This window comes from Rhopilema esculentum, chromosome 18 (assembly GCF_057945365.1).
Source record: "Rhopilema esculentum isolate cy_ngs chromosome 18, ASM5794536v1, whole genome shotgun sequence".
Lineage (NCBI taxonomy): Eukaryota > Metazoa > Cnidaria > Scyphozoa > Rhizostomeae > Rhizostomatidae > Rhopilema > Rhopilema esculentum.
In genome coordinates this window covers 6,934,636-6,951,340 of record NC_142832.1, presented here as the reverse complement: position 1 = coordinate 6,951,340, position 16,705 = coordinate 6,934,636, and the positions used below count along the sequence as shown (strand labels likewise).

The window sequence follows — 16,705 nt, the reverse complement described above, 5'->3', positions numbered from 1 at the left end:
GTCAATTAATCTCCAAAAATATATGCACACCCCCTCGTTATTCGAAAGTGCACTGCTCCAGAAAATCTCAACTTTAACTCGATTTAATTCAAGTAAAAATCAATTTGATACTTTCCTGATACAGTTTCATTGCACGGCAAGGTCCTTTAGTTTCTCAATTTGGTAATTTTCAGCTATTCCAATGTAAATCCCACAATATTGTTTATATCGACGACATTTGTCAACATCGGCGTTATATAAACAATCATCCAGGATAGCATAAACATTTTCTTGCTGGAGTTTAATGATTAAATTCCACTATCATTCAATTCATAACAGTATATTTTCTCCTTTAATTTTACATACAAATTTCTTTCAAAAGTTGTAAATCTGCTTCTTAAAAAGATTGTCGATAAATGCTGCAGGAAATGAAAATAAAGACACCAAAACTATTCGCATTTTTATTAATGAACCAAGAGTGAAATCGCTAGAGATAATCTTGAAAAGTGTCTGAATTTGAAAACTAAATACACGCCCACGTTTGGGCCTCGATAGAGCTTTACAGCCCTAGCTTGGGTTTTTTTTGGTGAATTACAACTCTCAATACGTTCTATTTTTTCGTATCCTCTTCGTCATATTCTGGATTCTTCTTTAAAATAACAAACCCTTCCATAACTGGTGACAACGAAATATCTTCACAAGAATTAAAGAATTTTCAATTAAACAAAGAATTTTTAATTAAACAAAGAATTTTCAATTAAACAAATAATTTTCAATTGAATTTCAATCAATGGCTCAATAAAACCGATGTATGGCCGCTATTTTCCTTGTAGCAAATGAGCCAATTTTTGGTTTACATTAAGTCTTTCAAGCACTCGAAAGTAACGGAATAAAAAAGTCATCATATAACATAAGTTCACAATGCTAACGAAGTAAGATATGGGTGTCAATGCATCTTACAGTAAAGCCATTTGATCGTCAGAAAGAGGCTGAAACAGTCAAAAGCCATCCGCTTCATCAACAACTCTAGTCTTACAAGTACTCTCAGCCTCTTTCTCAACGGCGTTGTTTTGATTACCTATCGATCTTTTCCAGATACTGCCAAAACATTGGTCCCACCCGAGAAGTCCCAAAAACACTGGAAACTCTCCCAGTACTTATCTATTCCAAGTGTCTTTCCCAATTCACGAACTCTGCTCCACCACTCATCTTTCATTCCCAAAGTTTGTGAACTTTGGAATGGTTTGTTGCTCCCGGAATTGTTACACCCAGTTTTCTTTTAAAACTAAAATCAACAAACTTGATCTCGCCTCCCTCTCTATTAGCCTTTCCCTCTTTTTCCTTTATAGGCCCTTGCTAAAGGCTTCCCGTGCCTTTCTCTGAAATAACTAACTTAAAAAACCCAGCAAAAAGAAGAGAACAGTTAATAATGGACAAAACGGACCTAACGATGCAAGCTAATTCCTACAATCAAAACAATGAAAGGATACATTCTTCTGTTGCCAACTCAGCTCGTTCGCCGTGGGCTAATAAAACTGGCGTTGTGTGTGTTTGGAAACCAGTTATTGTTTTTGGTTTTCCTGCCTGTCCTACAACATCTACTGCCTGTTGGTTAAACACAAAAATGACGTAATAAAATAAACAAAGAAGGTTAGTTTGAGGGGAAATTTAGAATATCTGATGCTACGTGCAATCCGTGCCAAAATTGTTGGAACACCTTTTCAATAAACGTTTATGGCTGATTAATTATTAATATAAATACTACAAGATTTTTAATGACAATCCAACCATAATTTGAATCATAAGCACATCTAGTTAAGAAACCAACATTTTACACGGGTAGAAGGGGGGATATAGCCACAGCGTCCATGACTTGGAGAGGTAGTTAAACCCGGAGGTTATCAATTTTCGAACGTGAATATGGCGGAGTTCCAACGATTTTTGGGAAGGATTATAGGCCTACTCCATCACAGTGGACTTCTGGGGAATGCGGAGGACTAAAGGCACATTTATTGATTGGTAACGGTACTTTGAGATCCAAAACATGGCTGTTAACTAGATCAAATTTAAATACAGGAGACAAATTTTAAGTAAATTCTGGAATAAGCGTTTTCTCTACATCAAAAGCACAGGATAATTCAATGTGCTAAGAAGTTATTAAATGAAGTCTAGACGTTTTTTAATGTGCTATTTGATCAAGTAGAATTTTTCACCGTTATTCAAGTAGATTTTAAGAGAACTAAGTTATGTATGGGAGGTCATACCTGTCCAACTCTAACAGAAACTGGCGTAGGTTTCAATTCTTCATTAAACGTCACCAACATTCGTGGCTGCATGGCAGCGACCATAAAGTACAAGAGGTAATGCGACTTCCCAAGAATGGCTGAAAACGAGGCCGAATACATGTCACTAAAATACTGGAAAAATACTTCACTTACATGACATGTGAAGCAGAATTACCTTGAGTATTTCTGTACTAAACATAACAGAAAACTGCATTTTTGTAAAATCATTAACTCGCAAAGCTAAGGAGAGCTCAAATTAACAGCTAATGAAGGCCTCTGAAATCCATTTTGGACGGTCCAATGTTTCAGTTTGGTAGATTAGAAAAATGGAACTTGCAAACATCATTATAAACAGGTGCGAACCCAATTAAGGGCAAATGTTCAAAACTTTTCAAGACAAACTCCTTCAAGAAATCTGGGCATCCCCCCTTAGAGATCAAAACAGAAAATAAGCAATGCTCAGAATCTTACTTTGTTTGACGTCTAAAAATGCTACGAGAGTGGCTAATAAGCCTCCAACAGCGACGGGGGACATGTATGCTCTATCATACTGATATGGGCTGACAGTCAACGTTCCTTTACCAAGATGAACTAATCCCTGGAAAAAGAGCACATGTTTGAATTCGCAAAAGTTTAAAGTTAATTTTAACTGTGTTTTCAACCTGTTAAATAAGTAAACTAACGAACAACTAACTAAGTAATAATTTAACTAAATAACTAACTGAATACGTAACTAGCGAAATATCTAACCAACTAACAAACCAAATAACTAGCTAACTAACTAACTAACTAACTAGCTAATTAACTAACTAACTAACTAACTAACTAACTAACTAACTAACTAACTAACTAACTAACTAACCAACTAACTAACTAACTAACTAACTAACTAACTAACTAGCTAATTAACTAACTAACTAACTAACTAACTAACTAACTAACTAACTAACTAACTAACTAACTAGCTAATTAACTAACTAACTAACTAACTAACTAAATAACTAACTAAATAACTAACTAACTAACTAACTAACTAACCAACTAACTAACTAACTAACTAACTAACTAACTAACTAACTAACTAACTAACTAGCTAATTAACTAACTAACTAACTAACTAACTAACTAACTAACTAAATAACTAACTAACTAACTAACTAACTAACTAACCAACTAACTAACTAACTAACTAACTAACTAACTAACTAACTAACTAACTAACTAACTAACTAACTAACTAACTAAAGCTTGACCAAAGTAACATAACAAGAAAACCAACACGATATACATAAAAACTTACTTGCGCCAGGCGAACCATGAACAAGTTGCTAGCATCTTTATGGTAATATGAAGCTAACTGCCTGAGCATTCCAGCCAGTCTTGCATTATTTGAGCCTTAAAAAAATTGTGTAATAGCCTTAACGATTTACTTTGCTTAGCTAATAATGCAATTTGCTAGACGATTTAGAAAGTACTGAAGCCTACTAATGCACATTTAGATACTGAGGGATAATAATAGATATGAAAACTTAAAAACTCAATTCATATAGAAATATCTTTGCAGTTGAAAGTATCACATAAACATATTAATGTCATTTTGTCAATAATAAAAGCAGAATGAGGACAAAACGAAACCAGGAAACCCTCTGATTTTTGTGCTTCAAACCAGGTAAACGATGCGACAATTATCATAAAAGAGTTTCAAGAAACGTAGGAACTGCAACTGCAAGATTTTACACGGTGCAAAATTATTGCTCTCTAATTTGTCTTGGCGTGTCAATAACATGGGCATAAAAATTGGAGCTAGAGCAACCGCATATTGTTTAGAATTCATTTTAGATAGAATACAATTTTGCTAAGGTGCTCCATTGCAAAATGTAATACTTAATGTAGAAAACTGCACCTCCGTATTCAAACATTTTCAAAATTTTTTCTAAATTTCTTTATAAATGAAAACAAATCAACGTTTTGTGCCATAATGGACGCGGCATCATTTCGAAAGAGCTCTCTGGAAGGCATTCCAAAACTTTCCGTTTCAGTCTCACAATTATCTCTTGTCGTATAGACGTGAAAAAAAGGTTTGCGTTATTTGAAAACGTGTCCGTGTGCACAAAGTCTTAATCACAAACAATGACCCTTTATAATTTAAAATCTTATTGCTACCACTATCTCATCGCATCCTCTACAGGGTATTTTCAGGGTAGTAGAGGACCTTCCATGAGATAAATCATCAATATTTTATGATATTTCTGATCAATCTCTTTTTCAAAAGTAGAGCACTTACTGCTTCATTGAAATTTAAAGCTCGATAACGAAAACGCCTTGAAAATGCCTTTGTAGAAATCGATGGATTGTAATTAAAAAATCAATGCATATTCATTCCGAATCCGAAATATTACATGCATATTCATTGTTTTAAGTAAAAGGTTTGATCATGATTATTATTATCAACATGATTATTATCAACATGATTATTATCATTATTATTATTATCATTATTATTATCACTATCTTTGCTTAAAGATTCGTCTGTTATCTTCGTTTGGTCATGAAACCACTGAGATTCAACCGACAAATCTTTGAGCAGAAACAGAAAGTTTCATGTGTTCCTGACCAAAACCAAATAATGGTGCTACTCACCAGCCCCAACAACACCCATGGCGAAAATCGAATTATGGGCAACCTCGACATCATGATCATGAGACAACTTGCTCAGTGTGTCAATAATGCTTAAACGTGGATTCGAGGCTGACAGCAACCCTAGTGCCAGTGGAACCGATCTGCGTATGACGGGCTCTCCATATTGTAGCTAAGAAAGAAAGATAACTAGACCGTCAAACAGATGCATCAAGCTGAGCGAAAAAATCTAAAGGAGTAGTCAGGTGCCTTAGAAAGGAGTCAATTGAGGGCCAAGAGTTAAGATTTCGAGAATTCTGGCAGCATTCAAGTGAAATCGTTATTTCTAAATTATGGTCTGAATTAAGAGCCAGGAAGGCCCACGAAGGCTCTAGCCCTGAACGCAACCCAACATACTATACTTTGACAAATGTACATTTCTGAATTTCTAGTTTTTGAAAGCAAGAAGTTTATTAAATCTTAAGAAAAAAACTTTCATCTTTCAAGAGTTTAGTATTCTGACTGTGAAAATGGCTTGAAAAAAGCAAACATTTCACAACATACTGTTAAAAGCTTCTTTGTCTGACACTTCTCAGAGCATAAAAGTCAGAATAAGGGTCCGAAAGATCACGATAAAAAATATATGCCCAGTTGTGGATCAAAATAGGCCAATCAGAAAAACGCAAGCACGTGACCGGCTAGTTATCGAATCAGAGCTGCGTGCTTACAGAAAAATTACCACTGGAGTCAATGAGAGAAAGCGAACTCCTCCTGTCTACACTTCTGTCTACAAGTAGTATCCACAGAAGCATGAAAGAAATAAGAAACCTACTAAATGGTTAAAACTCCTAAGAGACATTTCCATGCCGATGTCTTCTCCCATGGAAATCGCAGCCAATCCCAGAGTGGCGATTCCCTGGTGACTTCCATCAGCTTCCGTTGTTTCATTCTTTTTGTCCTTTTTGTCATCCTTTTTGTCTTTGCTATCCTTTTCATCCTTTGATTTATCACCCTCGAAATGCTCGCTACATATGTGCAGGAGGTTTTGGATTTTAAGCACATTTCCGGTTCCTTGAAAAGAAGAAAATTTGAAAACGAATACAGAGGGGAACGAACTTGCATAGGACATCAAGAGTTCACTGTTCTGGTCCTTAACGTATACGAAAATAATTCGGAGAATTAGAAGTTCCGGTTAAGTTTTATCACTTCAAGTCATTTGACTTCAGTATCAAGATTATGACCTCCCTAAAACATCTCCTTTGCAACGAAAGAGAATAAAACCGGTTCTATCCAGATTGTAAAAATGTGAGCAAATAATGAACAATGTTTTCTTTCAAAGAGAAAATAAAAAAAATGAAATAAAAAGAAAAAACAGAACAGTAGAAATTTGGTGATTGCTGTAGGTCTAGCAAATGTCGAATAAATATATGCTAAAGTGACAAAGAAAATGATATTTAACTTTTGAAGGTTTGTAATACAAAAACCCAACCAACCTGCGTAGGCGCACACATCAACGAGGACTGAAGCCCATTTTCCGAATGGTTCATCAACCACTTTCAGAGTTTCCAATGTCGCATCTACAGCTTCTTGTTTACCTTTTTAAGAAATTATCAATCTGGTTTTAATAATTTGCATTGACTAATGAAAAATGGAACAGATTTGTACGTTCTAAAATCGCGAGAAATTCTTTTTGCGTATTAATTGAGCGTTTCCAAGAACATAATTGTAGAACAATGAGGTGTTTCATCATCACAATGAGGTGTTTCATCATTAACGGGCCGGCACCCAGCGTGAAACCTCTTGAAAGAAAAACATCTTTTTCTTGCTTTTTAGCAATGGATAAGAAATCATTAATCAATTTTTGCTTTTTAGCAATGGATAAGAATTTATCATTTGAAATTTTTTTTGCAAAAAAACTGTTTACAAAAAAGAGTTCTAATACGCCTTCGGTACCGCGAAATTTGAAAAGAGATTGGAAGAGAGAAAATATATCATAATATACTAAGTTTTTGCTCTTTCGCAATAACGCAAAAAGAGTTCATACCATTCTCACTATCAAACACAGACTGCACAAATAATAAGATCATACAGTATACATACAAAACATTATAGGCCCTCCAATTTCAAAACTGTAAAAAAACAAAAATTTCAAAAATATTCTAATAAGAAAAATATGTTAATGGGCGCTTTACCTAAGTACGCTAAACCAAGGCCAAGCGCCAGGAATCGAGCACTGCTCTCTTTCAGCTCACTCGCCGACCTCTCCATCATTGTTTGAAGAAGAAGGGAAGTGACGTCACCATTACAGGAACCAATTGCAATAAGACCACAGGCCAAAGCTGCCACGCCAATCACCTGGGAAGAAAAGCAGAAGAATGGAAGGCTATAAAGAAATTACGTGATGTTTCCTAAGCAGCCTAATAATAATACCAGTTTAAATCCTCTAAGTCAATAAATTAAAATTTTGAATTAACGAAGATGTTTTAGGAAGCATTCTCTAGCAGGCCTAAAATAATTTGCAAATTGTGCCATATTTCATTATAAAGTTTGCTTGAAGTTTACACTTATTCACTAATGCTTTATAAAAGCATTAAAACACCCAAAACTACAAATACAACAGAACCTGAATTTTAATAACACCAAAGTTTTCTATTTTTTCTGTTTAACCTTTACTGTCATTCTATGTTTAAATTGAAACTGGAATAATACTGGGTATCCGATAACTTTACTTCAGTCTTCAGAGTTTTTCAAAACGTTAGAGTTAGATTAACAGTTAGATCAAAGTTAGATAAGATCAAAAAAGTCAGAGTTAGATCGTCAGAGTTAGACCAAAAAGTTAGATTGACAGCAGTTCGACTGTATTAGGGAAGTAACTGGAAGTAACCCGCTGTAACTCGCAGTATCTGGAAGTTCATTTATCATTCTTTAAAGGTACCAAGGAATGAACCAGCAATAACACGACATACCTCCATGCTGGATTTAGAATCGGATAATACGGGGAAAATAAAACTAAGAACATCTTCTCTGTTGGATCCAGCGTAAGCCAAGCCCAGTCTGGAAAGAAAAATTCAAATCAGATCTTTCTAAAGTCACACAACAGGATGTATCGTGTATACATCTGCAAAGATTCATTACCAAACCAAGGTAAAATGGCTAGTGCTTTATAATTCAAACCTAAATGGGCAAACAGAGGGTGTACAATGGCCCTTTAAACAGTCTCCACCAATTATAAACACCATCCACCCTATACGTGGATACAAGCTTTTCGTCTACTTCTCCACTAACATCAACCAATAGTGTGTCTTAATTAGCCTTTTAAGCTAAATATTTCAACCGCAAACTTTAAATCAAGGAATTAATAAAAAAATCCTTACCAACGGTATGGTCCTACAATACAAAACGATAATGTTTTTGACGAGACATAATGGGTAGCGTGGGCCACTGAGAAGGGGCAAAGGGACCAAAACTATCCTAGCTCAGTTTGAGCAGAGAACAATATTTTTTACAGGGCGAAGAAATTCTATATTTGTACTTTTTATACAAGGTCTAGTCTGTTTTCTGACGAGGCATGGTGGGTATAACGTTGCCCACTGTGAAGGGGGCAAATAGGCAACTGACCTTTGGTCCGCAAAAATTCTATAACAATCATCCTATCTCAGTTTGAGCTGAGAACAGAAAAGGCGCAGAAAATAGTCATATTTGTACTATGCTAGGTTTAATCTGTGTTTAGTCCTACAAATCACAACAATGTCTGGATACACAGCTAGCATCCAAAATGATTCGGATACACCAAAATAAAGGCAATGTTAAAATATGACACATCATGCGTAATTCTACGGAACCTCAATTCGCTGGATTAACAGGCTATGGCTTTGTACAAAGGCTACAAACATACCCTGTTATTGAACCAAGCCTCATGTTGTTGTTGCTATGCATGACGTAATCAGACAGCAATGCCAGCGCAGGATCGCATTCGTTCTTGACGCCTGAATTTACAATTCCACATGCAAGAAGAGCACCGGCCTAAAAGATGGTAACCAATAAGCAAGTGGCAAAAAGACAATGTGGCTTGGTCTACATAAATAATCATTAGGACTTTAATAAATATAGAATGTACTGAAACTATAAAAAGTCTCAGTTGTATAAGTGGCGCCTGGAAATGGGTTAAGGCCCCCAGTCCAAGTATCTAAGCATTTTGGCCCCAGTCTCTACAAAAAGAAAAAAATTCTGTTTCACTAGGGCAAAGTAAGGCTCGCTAAATCGCATCAGGGATGCAAAATACTTCACCCCACAGTGGGAGATTTTCTGGCGATATTCCTACCCAATTGTCTCATTTTTATTGGCTAATCCAGACCTGAAAATCAACGCTCCTTTTCGAAGACAAGTGACACGCCTAGCCTAACATCTATTAACTACATAAAGCATTAATTGATGTATCAGCCTGTATTCACCCATTCCTTTTTAAAAGTTATAAAGTTTTTAAAAATTTATTGTGCAACTTATAAAACCAACTACGATTAAAGATAAGACCTGCGATTAAGGAGAAAATAAAAGAATAAAATAAAAAAGTCATATGAGAAAAATAAAGAACAAGAGGTTTCCGTGATACTCGTCGTGTCGAACGTCAACAAGGTTTCAGATATATCGTATATTTATACGGTAACTTGCTTTCAGATACAGATACACTATTAGGGGAAAACACCAAATAATTTCTGCATAAATGTATTATATTGTCGTACTTTATACTAAATACGCACCTTGATGTGATCTTCAGGTGAATAAAGATACTTATCAATTTGCGTTAGACCCCCGTCAACATCCCAAAGAAGAATTAGACCAAGAGCTGCTGCTGCACTCATCATTCCTAAACAGGAGGTAAATGATGCCAAAAAATTAGGAGATATCAACATGATGATAAAATTCTTCTGAAACTTTATTCTGCAGGTCAACTGTTTTATAGGTTCACGAACTTAAAGAGAGAAAGAGTGTCAAAATGTCAAGCAGCCAAATGCTCACTTCAAAAATCAAGAACAAAGGGTTGTCTTGAAGCTATGTCAAGGACCGCAGAGCCATGCCAAAACGTATGTGTTATGCTGAGATATGTCATTACGACAAACAACACCTGACATGCACAGAACTATGATCAGAATTCTAGTAAAAATCAATTCTGAGTGCTTTATAGAAATTTTTTGAACTGCAAAGAACATTGGCCTGCAAAGGACATTGGCCTGCAAGGGGCTTGTGCCTGCAAACAAAAAAGGCCTACCATGATCATTATGTTTGTAAATCCATTTATTGCCATCTTCAGTAAGCAGTTTATCTTTTCCGAATGCTGCATTAACAAAACCGTTGACGAACGAGGATGCTAAGTTTTGTTTAGCGCTGTCCATTTTCACACTGGACGTACTGAATGGGCCTAAAAGCAGAAAAAACTGACTAACAACAGCAACAAAATAAAAACATACTGACCAAAATGTGCACGAGCATCTATATCCGAATGAAGATAGAAAATTACAAGAGAGGAGGAAAGATGCGTTTGATTACCCTTTAAATCAATGTCTTTCTCAAGAAATTGCTAAAAAATTCTTTAAAATAACAAAGGGCGTGCTGGATGTGAATTTTTTTTTAATTTTCCTAAATCATGAAAATGAATTTGTTCTTTTTTTAATACAGCTTTGGGTTCTTAGCAGGGCACATTGTAGATAACCTATTTTTGGATTACCCATGTAAATTACCCATGCATAAAAAATTAAAAATTTTTCCAATTAAAACGAAATGAAAAAGCGTTTATAGTCAAACAGAACGATTTAAAATAGCTTTAAACTCACGCGCATCTAAATGGCTTTTGTAAACATCTTCTGGCACCTTTGGTTCCATGATGTCAAGCTTGAAAAATAATAGATTCGAAACTCAGTTCTTAGACCATTTAATTTTTTTTGAGCGGAATAAATTGATTTGCTAGCAGTGGCTATGAACAATAAGTTAAGTCCTACACATATCATTGGTACATACATGGCGTTTTGTGGGTTTTTTTAAAAGGTTTTGAAATAAAGCTGAAAATCTTTAAATTTCTCCAAACTATCTAAAAAATCTTTGCGCTTTGTTCAGCAAACAATGCTGTAAAATATCAACATCAATAAAGATGAATTCAATTGTCTGGTGATTGCATGCAGGGTGTAGCAACTCGGAGAAGCAATTTAGAGCCACCCTGTTCTACACATCAAAATGCGTTTTAGAGACTTTTCGCTGTATGCAGATAATAAACTTATACAGTCATTCATTTACGGAAACCTTACCTCACGAGCTAAGGCTAAAAAGTTGTTGTTCAAGTGGGAATTCGAGATAATTTCGGTGAGATCTTCCGCATCATCAGCCTCATCATCAAGTTCTAAGAAAATCTTTAGTCTTCCAAGAATATATGCCAGTTGCTTCTGAACAAGTTTCTTCCCGTCACTACGAACAAAATGATAAAAATAAAGATACCGTTCCAAATGTGAAGAGGAAAGATAGAACAAGTATCAAATTTAACAGAGAATCAAAGCTTTATACCTTTATGGGGGTTACAAAATTTCAACACCCTCTGTCCAGGATTGTAGAAGAAGCATTAAACTTTAACTGGAGAATCTGACGTTTTACACAACAAAAAATGCAACATAAAAGATGTCAAATGTAGGGAGACATCCTTAAATTGATTCTGCTCTAACACCTTATATCTGTACGTTTTGCAGTCCTTGTGAAAAAAGAATATATTCTGTGGTGAATGAAAATGTTACCAAACTAAAACTTCAATGCAAAAAAGCAAGACTAGGGGAATCTGGACTTCCGTAGCAGATAGTTTCATCCAGAATTTGATAAAAGAACAGGCATCCAAAGCAACAAACCTTTCAGCACTATTCATAAAAATTTCCTTCACTTTGTCCATATCATTGAGTCTAACAGCTAGCATGGCAGCATCAGGAAAGCGATCGAACCTCAAGAAAATTCTGATTGCCGAATTAAGAAGAGCAGAGTCTTCTGGCTCAGGGACGTAGTTAACACAACTACAAAAGAAGAATACAAAAAAGCATAACAAATGAAATAGCTACAAAGAAGCTTATAAAACTGATTTTGACTGTGTTGTTTCCTATGACAAAATTATCCAAAATGTTCGATGATTCAGATGTTTGATGAGGCTGTGTTTTTTCTCTCTTTACAGATAACATCCACCATACAAACAATCTGTATTTGTTTTTGTTTCTACCTAGCATCCGAAGGTAGCATTTAGAACACTGAGAAGCTTATGCTTATCGAGCAGTGTCCTGGTCCTTCCTCTCAATGCGACCACACCTCGTGATTCCTATGCCTGGAATTACAGAGAGCTGGCAACTCTCCTCACTCTGGGGGCCAGGGACATGAACCACGGACCCTTGTAGTTAGCGCCTCTTACAACTGAGCCATCCTCGCACCATACAACCTTGCTGATAATCTTAATAGTTGAGAGCAAAATCCTTCAGCTACAATCTAAAAGTCACAAGAATGTTACAAACACATCCAGCTTGTACACTAACTTACCTTGTCAAGTAAAGACAGACTCTGTTGTATGTATTCTTATCAACATACTCCTCCAGCAAATCAAGCCTTTCAATCTCCATTGCTAAATCACAAGCATCAATCTCTGCATTGTGTTGCATGTCGTATGGTATTATCACTTTGGCTAGACCAATCAAATCATCTATTGACTTTTCTGAACCAATTCGCTCATTATATTCTTGTCTTATCGCCTCAGCTAAATGCCTAGAAATTAAACGTTTCTTCCATAAAGAAAACTAACTCTTTTTTAACAGCTTTTCTATGTGATGAACTAGGTTAATTTCAAATACCAGGAAAATTGTCTTCAAGTTATTTGCATTCAGAAAGTTGAGAAATTTGTTTTAACCTGGATCAGCTTCTACCATAAATGAATCAGAGTACCCATCCTGACTGCAAATGTACTTATAGAAAGAATCCTTAAATATGACAGAAAGTGATACAACGAAGCTTGAATCTTCTAAGCTCACAAACTGCAGATTCAAGCTAGTCTTAATACCCTTAGAGTAAAAGCAAATTTTATTGACCTTTGAGAGAGCAATTCTTATTGTAAAGTATGAAAAATGCTTCAAGACAAAATGCATAAATTCATTATAAGATCTGTGTACAAAAAAAGGTTTGTGGATTTAAAAATAAAATTACCTGACATATTCGTGTCCCCAAGATGTAAAGAGATCAGAAGACCCCAATAATCTATACTTCAAACAGTCATTTGTTTCCGTATACGTCATTGCAAGCACTGATATTATATCTGAGAGGAATTGCTGTGGAGAAATCATTTGAGCATAATCAATCAAAAAAACCAGGAAAATGAATAAAAAAGCCATGATGCTTTAATAAAAATGCAAAATCACATGGATAGCAATTGCAATAAAAGTGATAATCAGCCAAAAGATAATGCGACTTTACTGTTTCAAAGTCTATGTTTCTTAATCACCACTTAAAGATAAATAAGTTAAAGTTAACAATTCTTTCATCATGGATTATTATCATGCATAAAACAATCTAAAAAGATTATAGCAATTTTCAATCACCTATTAGTTTAATGTGAAAAAGAGCTTTTGGAAAATTATCATAATCAAAATTATCTAGAATTAGCTTTGAAAAAAGCACACATTTTGAAATATTCCAAACCTTTTATCTGACCCTCTTAAGAGAAAAAGTCAAACATCTGAACATCAGAAACTCTAAACTAGGATATATATATACCAAGTTGTTGATCAAAATAGACCAATCAAAACTGCAAGCAAATGACTGCTGAGGTTGCCCAATCAGTAAAGCTTGCCTATTGAAAATGGATCACATAGTTGAAAACAAACTCCTTCTGCCCGCACAATGGCAGTTTTTCATGTTTATGTCGATTCTTTGATTTGTTGCTAATGTTCTTAAAATACAGGGAGGTGAAAAAATACTTACTTTGTTTGAATGATCTGTCCAGCCTTCATGCAGCGTTTTTAATGTACTGAGATGAACCCTTAGGAATTTTAATGGCTTGGGAACAGATGTCATTGAGCTTGTGCTGGCTTTGATTTGTGTTCTTAAAGCTTCGAGAGCTGGTTTATGCAGAGAAACATCTTGCTCCTGCAATATGAAAGAGATTGAAAAAACTTTTAAACACCAGTATGGAAAGTGTTATTTTCAGGTACCTGACAAACAAGCGAGCTAAAGCTGGAATGAGGGATTTGTTACAACAACTTTCAAAAGATAAGATAAATAGCTGTTGATAAATAAAAAATACACCTGGAATGTAAGGGTGTTGTGAGATGGCTTGTGTCACTTTAGAGCCTGGATTTTACAGAACGAATGTTCTAAGATTATCTTCCCTTTTGACAGGAACAATCATTATGTTTGTGTAATTGATTCCCAAGGAAACATAGATACTTAAAAAGTATTTTTGTATTACCCACATCATTTTATCAAAATCTATTTATATTGTGAGAGCTCAAACTTTCAAATATTGTTTGAATTTTTAAACAATTGGACATAGTGAAAAGAGATAAATGCAACAGAATATTTATACTAGCACACAAAAGTTGATAAAAAGCATCAAACAAGAGTCTCGAGTATACCAAGAGTATTAAAGCATTCAAAATAGAGTGAAATGGAGGCATTAAAATCATGACTCACTGATAATCTCTCAACAAGCATATTGAGTTCATCTTGTAGTTGTTTGTCTTCCTCACTCTGCAAAAAAGGAAAACATCCTTGAATAGATTCATATATGATACTATTCAATATCACTAGAATCTGCATATTAGCAACCCAGACCCCCCCCCCTCCACAGCAACTCTGACCCCCCCCCCCCCACTCTGCTTCCCTGATTTAATAGAGATCATCTTTTAAGGGGAATGCATTTTTCCCAATGGCAATTCAAGCATATTTGAAAGTGGGCTTTCTCATTGCTATAAACAAAATGAAACAATAGGGAGCACAAGTGTAAATGTTTTTCATGTTTCCACACTTAAAACATTGCTCAAACGTTTTACATGTTTTCATGTTTCCACACTAAAAACATAGCATGCCTGTCAGCCGATTACTGCTGCATTATGAGTTGATAGATGCAATTTTAGAAGTTCTGTAATTTACAGTTACTCTAATTTTTTTAATACACAGCTAGATTAAAGCACTGAAAGTACTTTTGTTTCTAAAAGATGATATTTGGCTGTTGACAGTCTGTTCAATGGCTTTCTAACATTGTTTCTCATTTGAGTTACCAAATTTTGTGAAAATGAATAAAACCCATATTATTACTTTCTGATTTTGCTTCATTCTTACCGAAGACCTGCTAACATTTTAAAAATTCCTGGCAAACTTGAAGCATTAAGATTAAAAAAAATTTTACCCTTTGGGAGCAACCATGGTGCCGCCTTAGGTAGTAACTTTATTTAGCCTTTATCATAATCTACCAGCCTTTAATAGGGTTGTGAGGTGTTATGGGCTTTCCCAGTAAGTATGAAGAAACAGAGACAAGGTAGAAGTGCATTTAAGAAACCTTTTGAGCAAAGGCAAAGGTTATGTGTTTTTCTTTCCCCTCCCCCCTTACACCAACATGATATGCTTCTATTTGATTAGAATAAATCAAAGAAATCTTGGCGGAAAATGTTTCATTCTGGCCCCCTTCTAAGAATACATCTGCCAAGATGCCCCCCTGGCCCTCAACCATGTCCAACTTGTATGGTATTCTCAATCATATTTTAATAAAGCTCCTTAAATCCCACATGAGAATGTTGGCATGTATGTAGCCTGGTCACTGTTATAGTTTACAGTACATTAGATTATTTATTAGCATCACCGCAAAAAGGTCAGGTACTTTTAGGTTTAGTTGCCTATATAGTAAGCAACAGCGACTAATATAATATATGGTTAAAAATTAAAAGTTATTTCTATTATTGCAAAAATACAACTTGTTGGCTGGTCATCATTTGTCGGCCCACTACATAATGCAAGCTAGGTAGCTATGATATGAAAACTCATGCGAAACCACAAAACTTACAAGTTCGGGCTCTTCCTTTTTCTCATTCTTGCCTTTTCCCTTCGTTTCGGCGCTTTTTTTAGTCTTATCAACAGCTGGAGCCATGTTTTATCCGACCAATGACTTTCAACTGACTCTTGGTTTTTTCCTCTCTTAAATGACTGGCCTAAATGCGTTTGGGATGCTACAATTTTGCTGTTGCCTCTTTGTCGTTCCATTCAGGTTTATCTCGAGGTTTCCCGCAGCGTTTCTGCGTGTTCACATTTTTTCCAGTTTTTTTCCTACCTACCCACCCACCCACCCCTCCCTTGGGGCCTATTTGGATCCTTCGTTTATTAATTCTTATATGCAGTCATTCATATCCCTTATTTCATTTGTCCTTTCTTCTTGCAGCTGTGAAATTTCTGTAAAGTTTCTCTTAAATTAAGAGGTTGCGTAGTACAAAAGTTTTAACATAGAAAAGAAAACATTGCACATTGTAGTTTATCTTGGCCAAGACTTTAAGATTTCCTGGGGCTACACCCACTATCACGCTTTTTATAAATGGCTAAATTTTCCTTTGCTGTGGTAATCACGTTTTTTTATTGTAAATGAATGCCAGTGTATGTAGAAATTAAGTTGGAAACTTACTTAGACCCCAAAAAAGAATCATCACGTGATTTTTCAGATTTTTCACATTTCCAGCCCCCTCCACTTTATAAGACCCCCTCCCGCTAATCTATTTGAAAAATTCCTGACCCCCACAATTATCAATATCCCCTTCTATTAAGGGCCTTAGAGTACAAAA

At 35.4% G+C, this 16,705-nt stretch overlaps 1 protein-coding gene across 1 annotated transcript; it reads right to left on the bottom strand.

Annotated features, from left to right (window-relative positions):
* Positions 1 to 429: 429 nt before the first annotated feature.
* LOC135680810 (26S proteasome non-ATPase regulatory subunit 2) lies at positions 430 to 16,112 on the bottom strand. Its single transcript, XM_065195010.2, has 21 exons — positions 15,940 to 16,112; positions 14,574 to 14,630; positions 13,863 to 14,027; positions 13,089 to 13,210; positions 12,432 to 12,653; positions 11,762 to 11,920; positions 11,177 to 11,333; positions 10,709 to 10,766; positions 10,147 to 10,296; positions 9,638 to 9,744; positions 8,776 to 8,903; positions 7,847 to 7,934; positions 7,073 to 7,235; positions 6,374 to 6,475; positions 5,713 to 5,951; positions 4,905 to 5,073; positions 3,565 to 3,659; positions 2,736 to 2,862; positions 2,244 to 2,362; positions 1,470 to 1,584; positions 430 to 672 (listed from the first exon to the last, which is right to left on the bottom strand). Exons 1-21 carry the CDS (start codon positions 16,021 to 16,023, stop codon positions 590 to 592), a joined length of 2,709 nt encoding a protein of 902 aa, XP_065051082.2. The 5' UTR covers positions 16,024 to 16,112; the 3' UTR covers positions 430 to 589.
* Between the last annotated feature and the right edge of the window lie 593 nt (positions 16,113 to 16,705).

Excerpts from the sequence above, each read along its gene's own strand:
- LOC135680810 (XM_065195010.2), bottom strand. The coding sequence starts at position 16,023 with ATGGCTCCAGCTGTTGATAAGACTAAAAAAAGCGCCGAAACGAAGGGA. Across the intron at positions 14,028-14,573 it reads TGCTTGTTGAGAGATTATCA|GAGCAAGATGTTTCTCTGCA; the intron begins GTGAGTCATGAT and ends TTCATATTGCAG. Across the intron at positions 1,585-2,243 it reads TTTCTGTTAGAGTTGGACAG|GCAGTAGATGTTGTAGGACA; the intron begins GTATGACCTCCC and ends TTTAACCAACAG.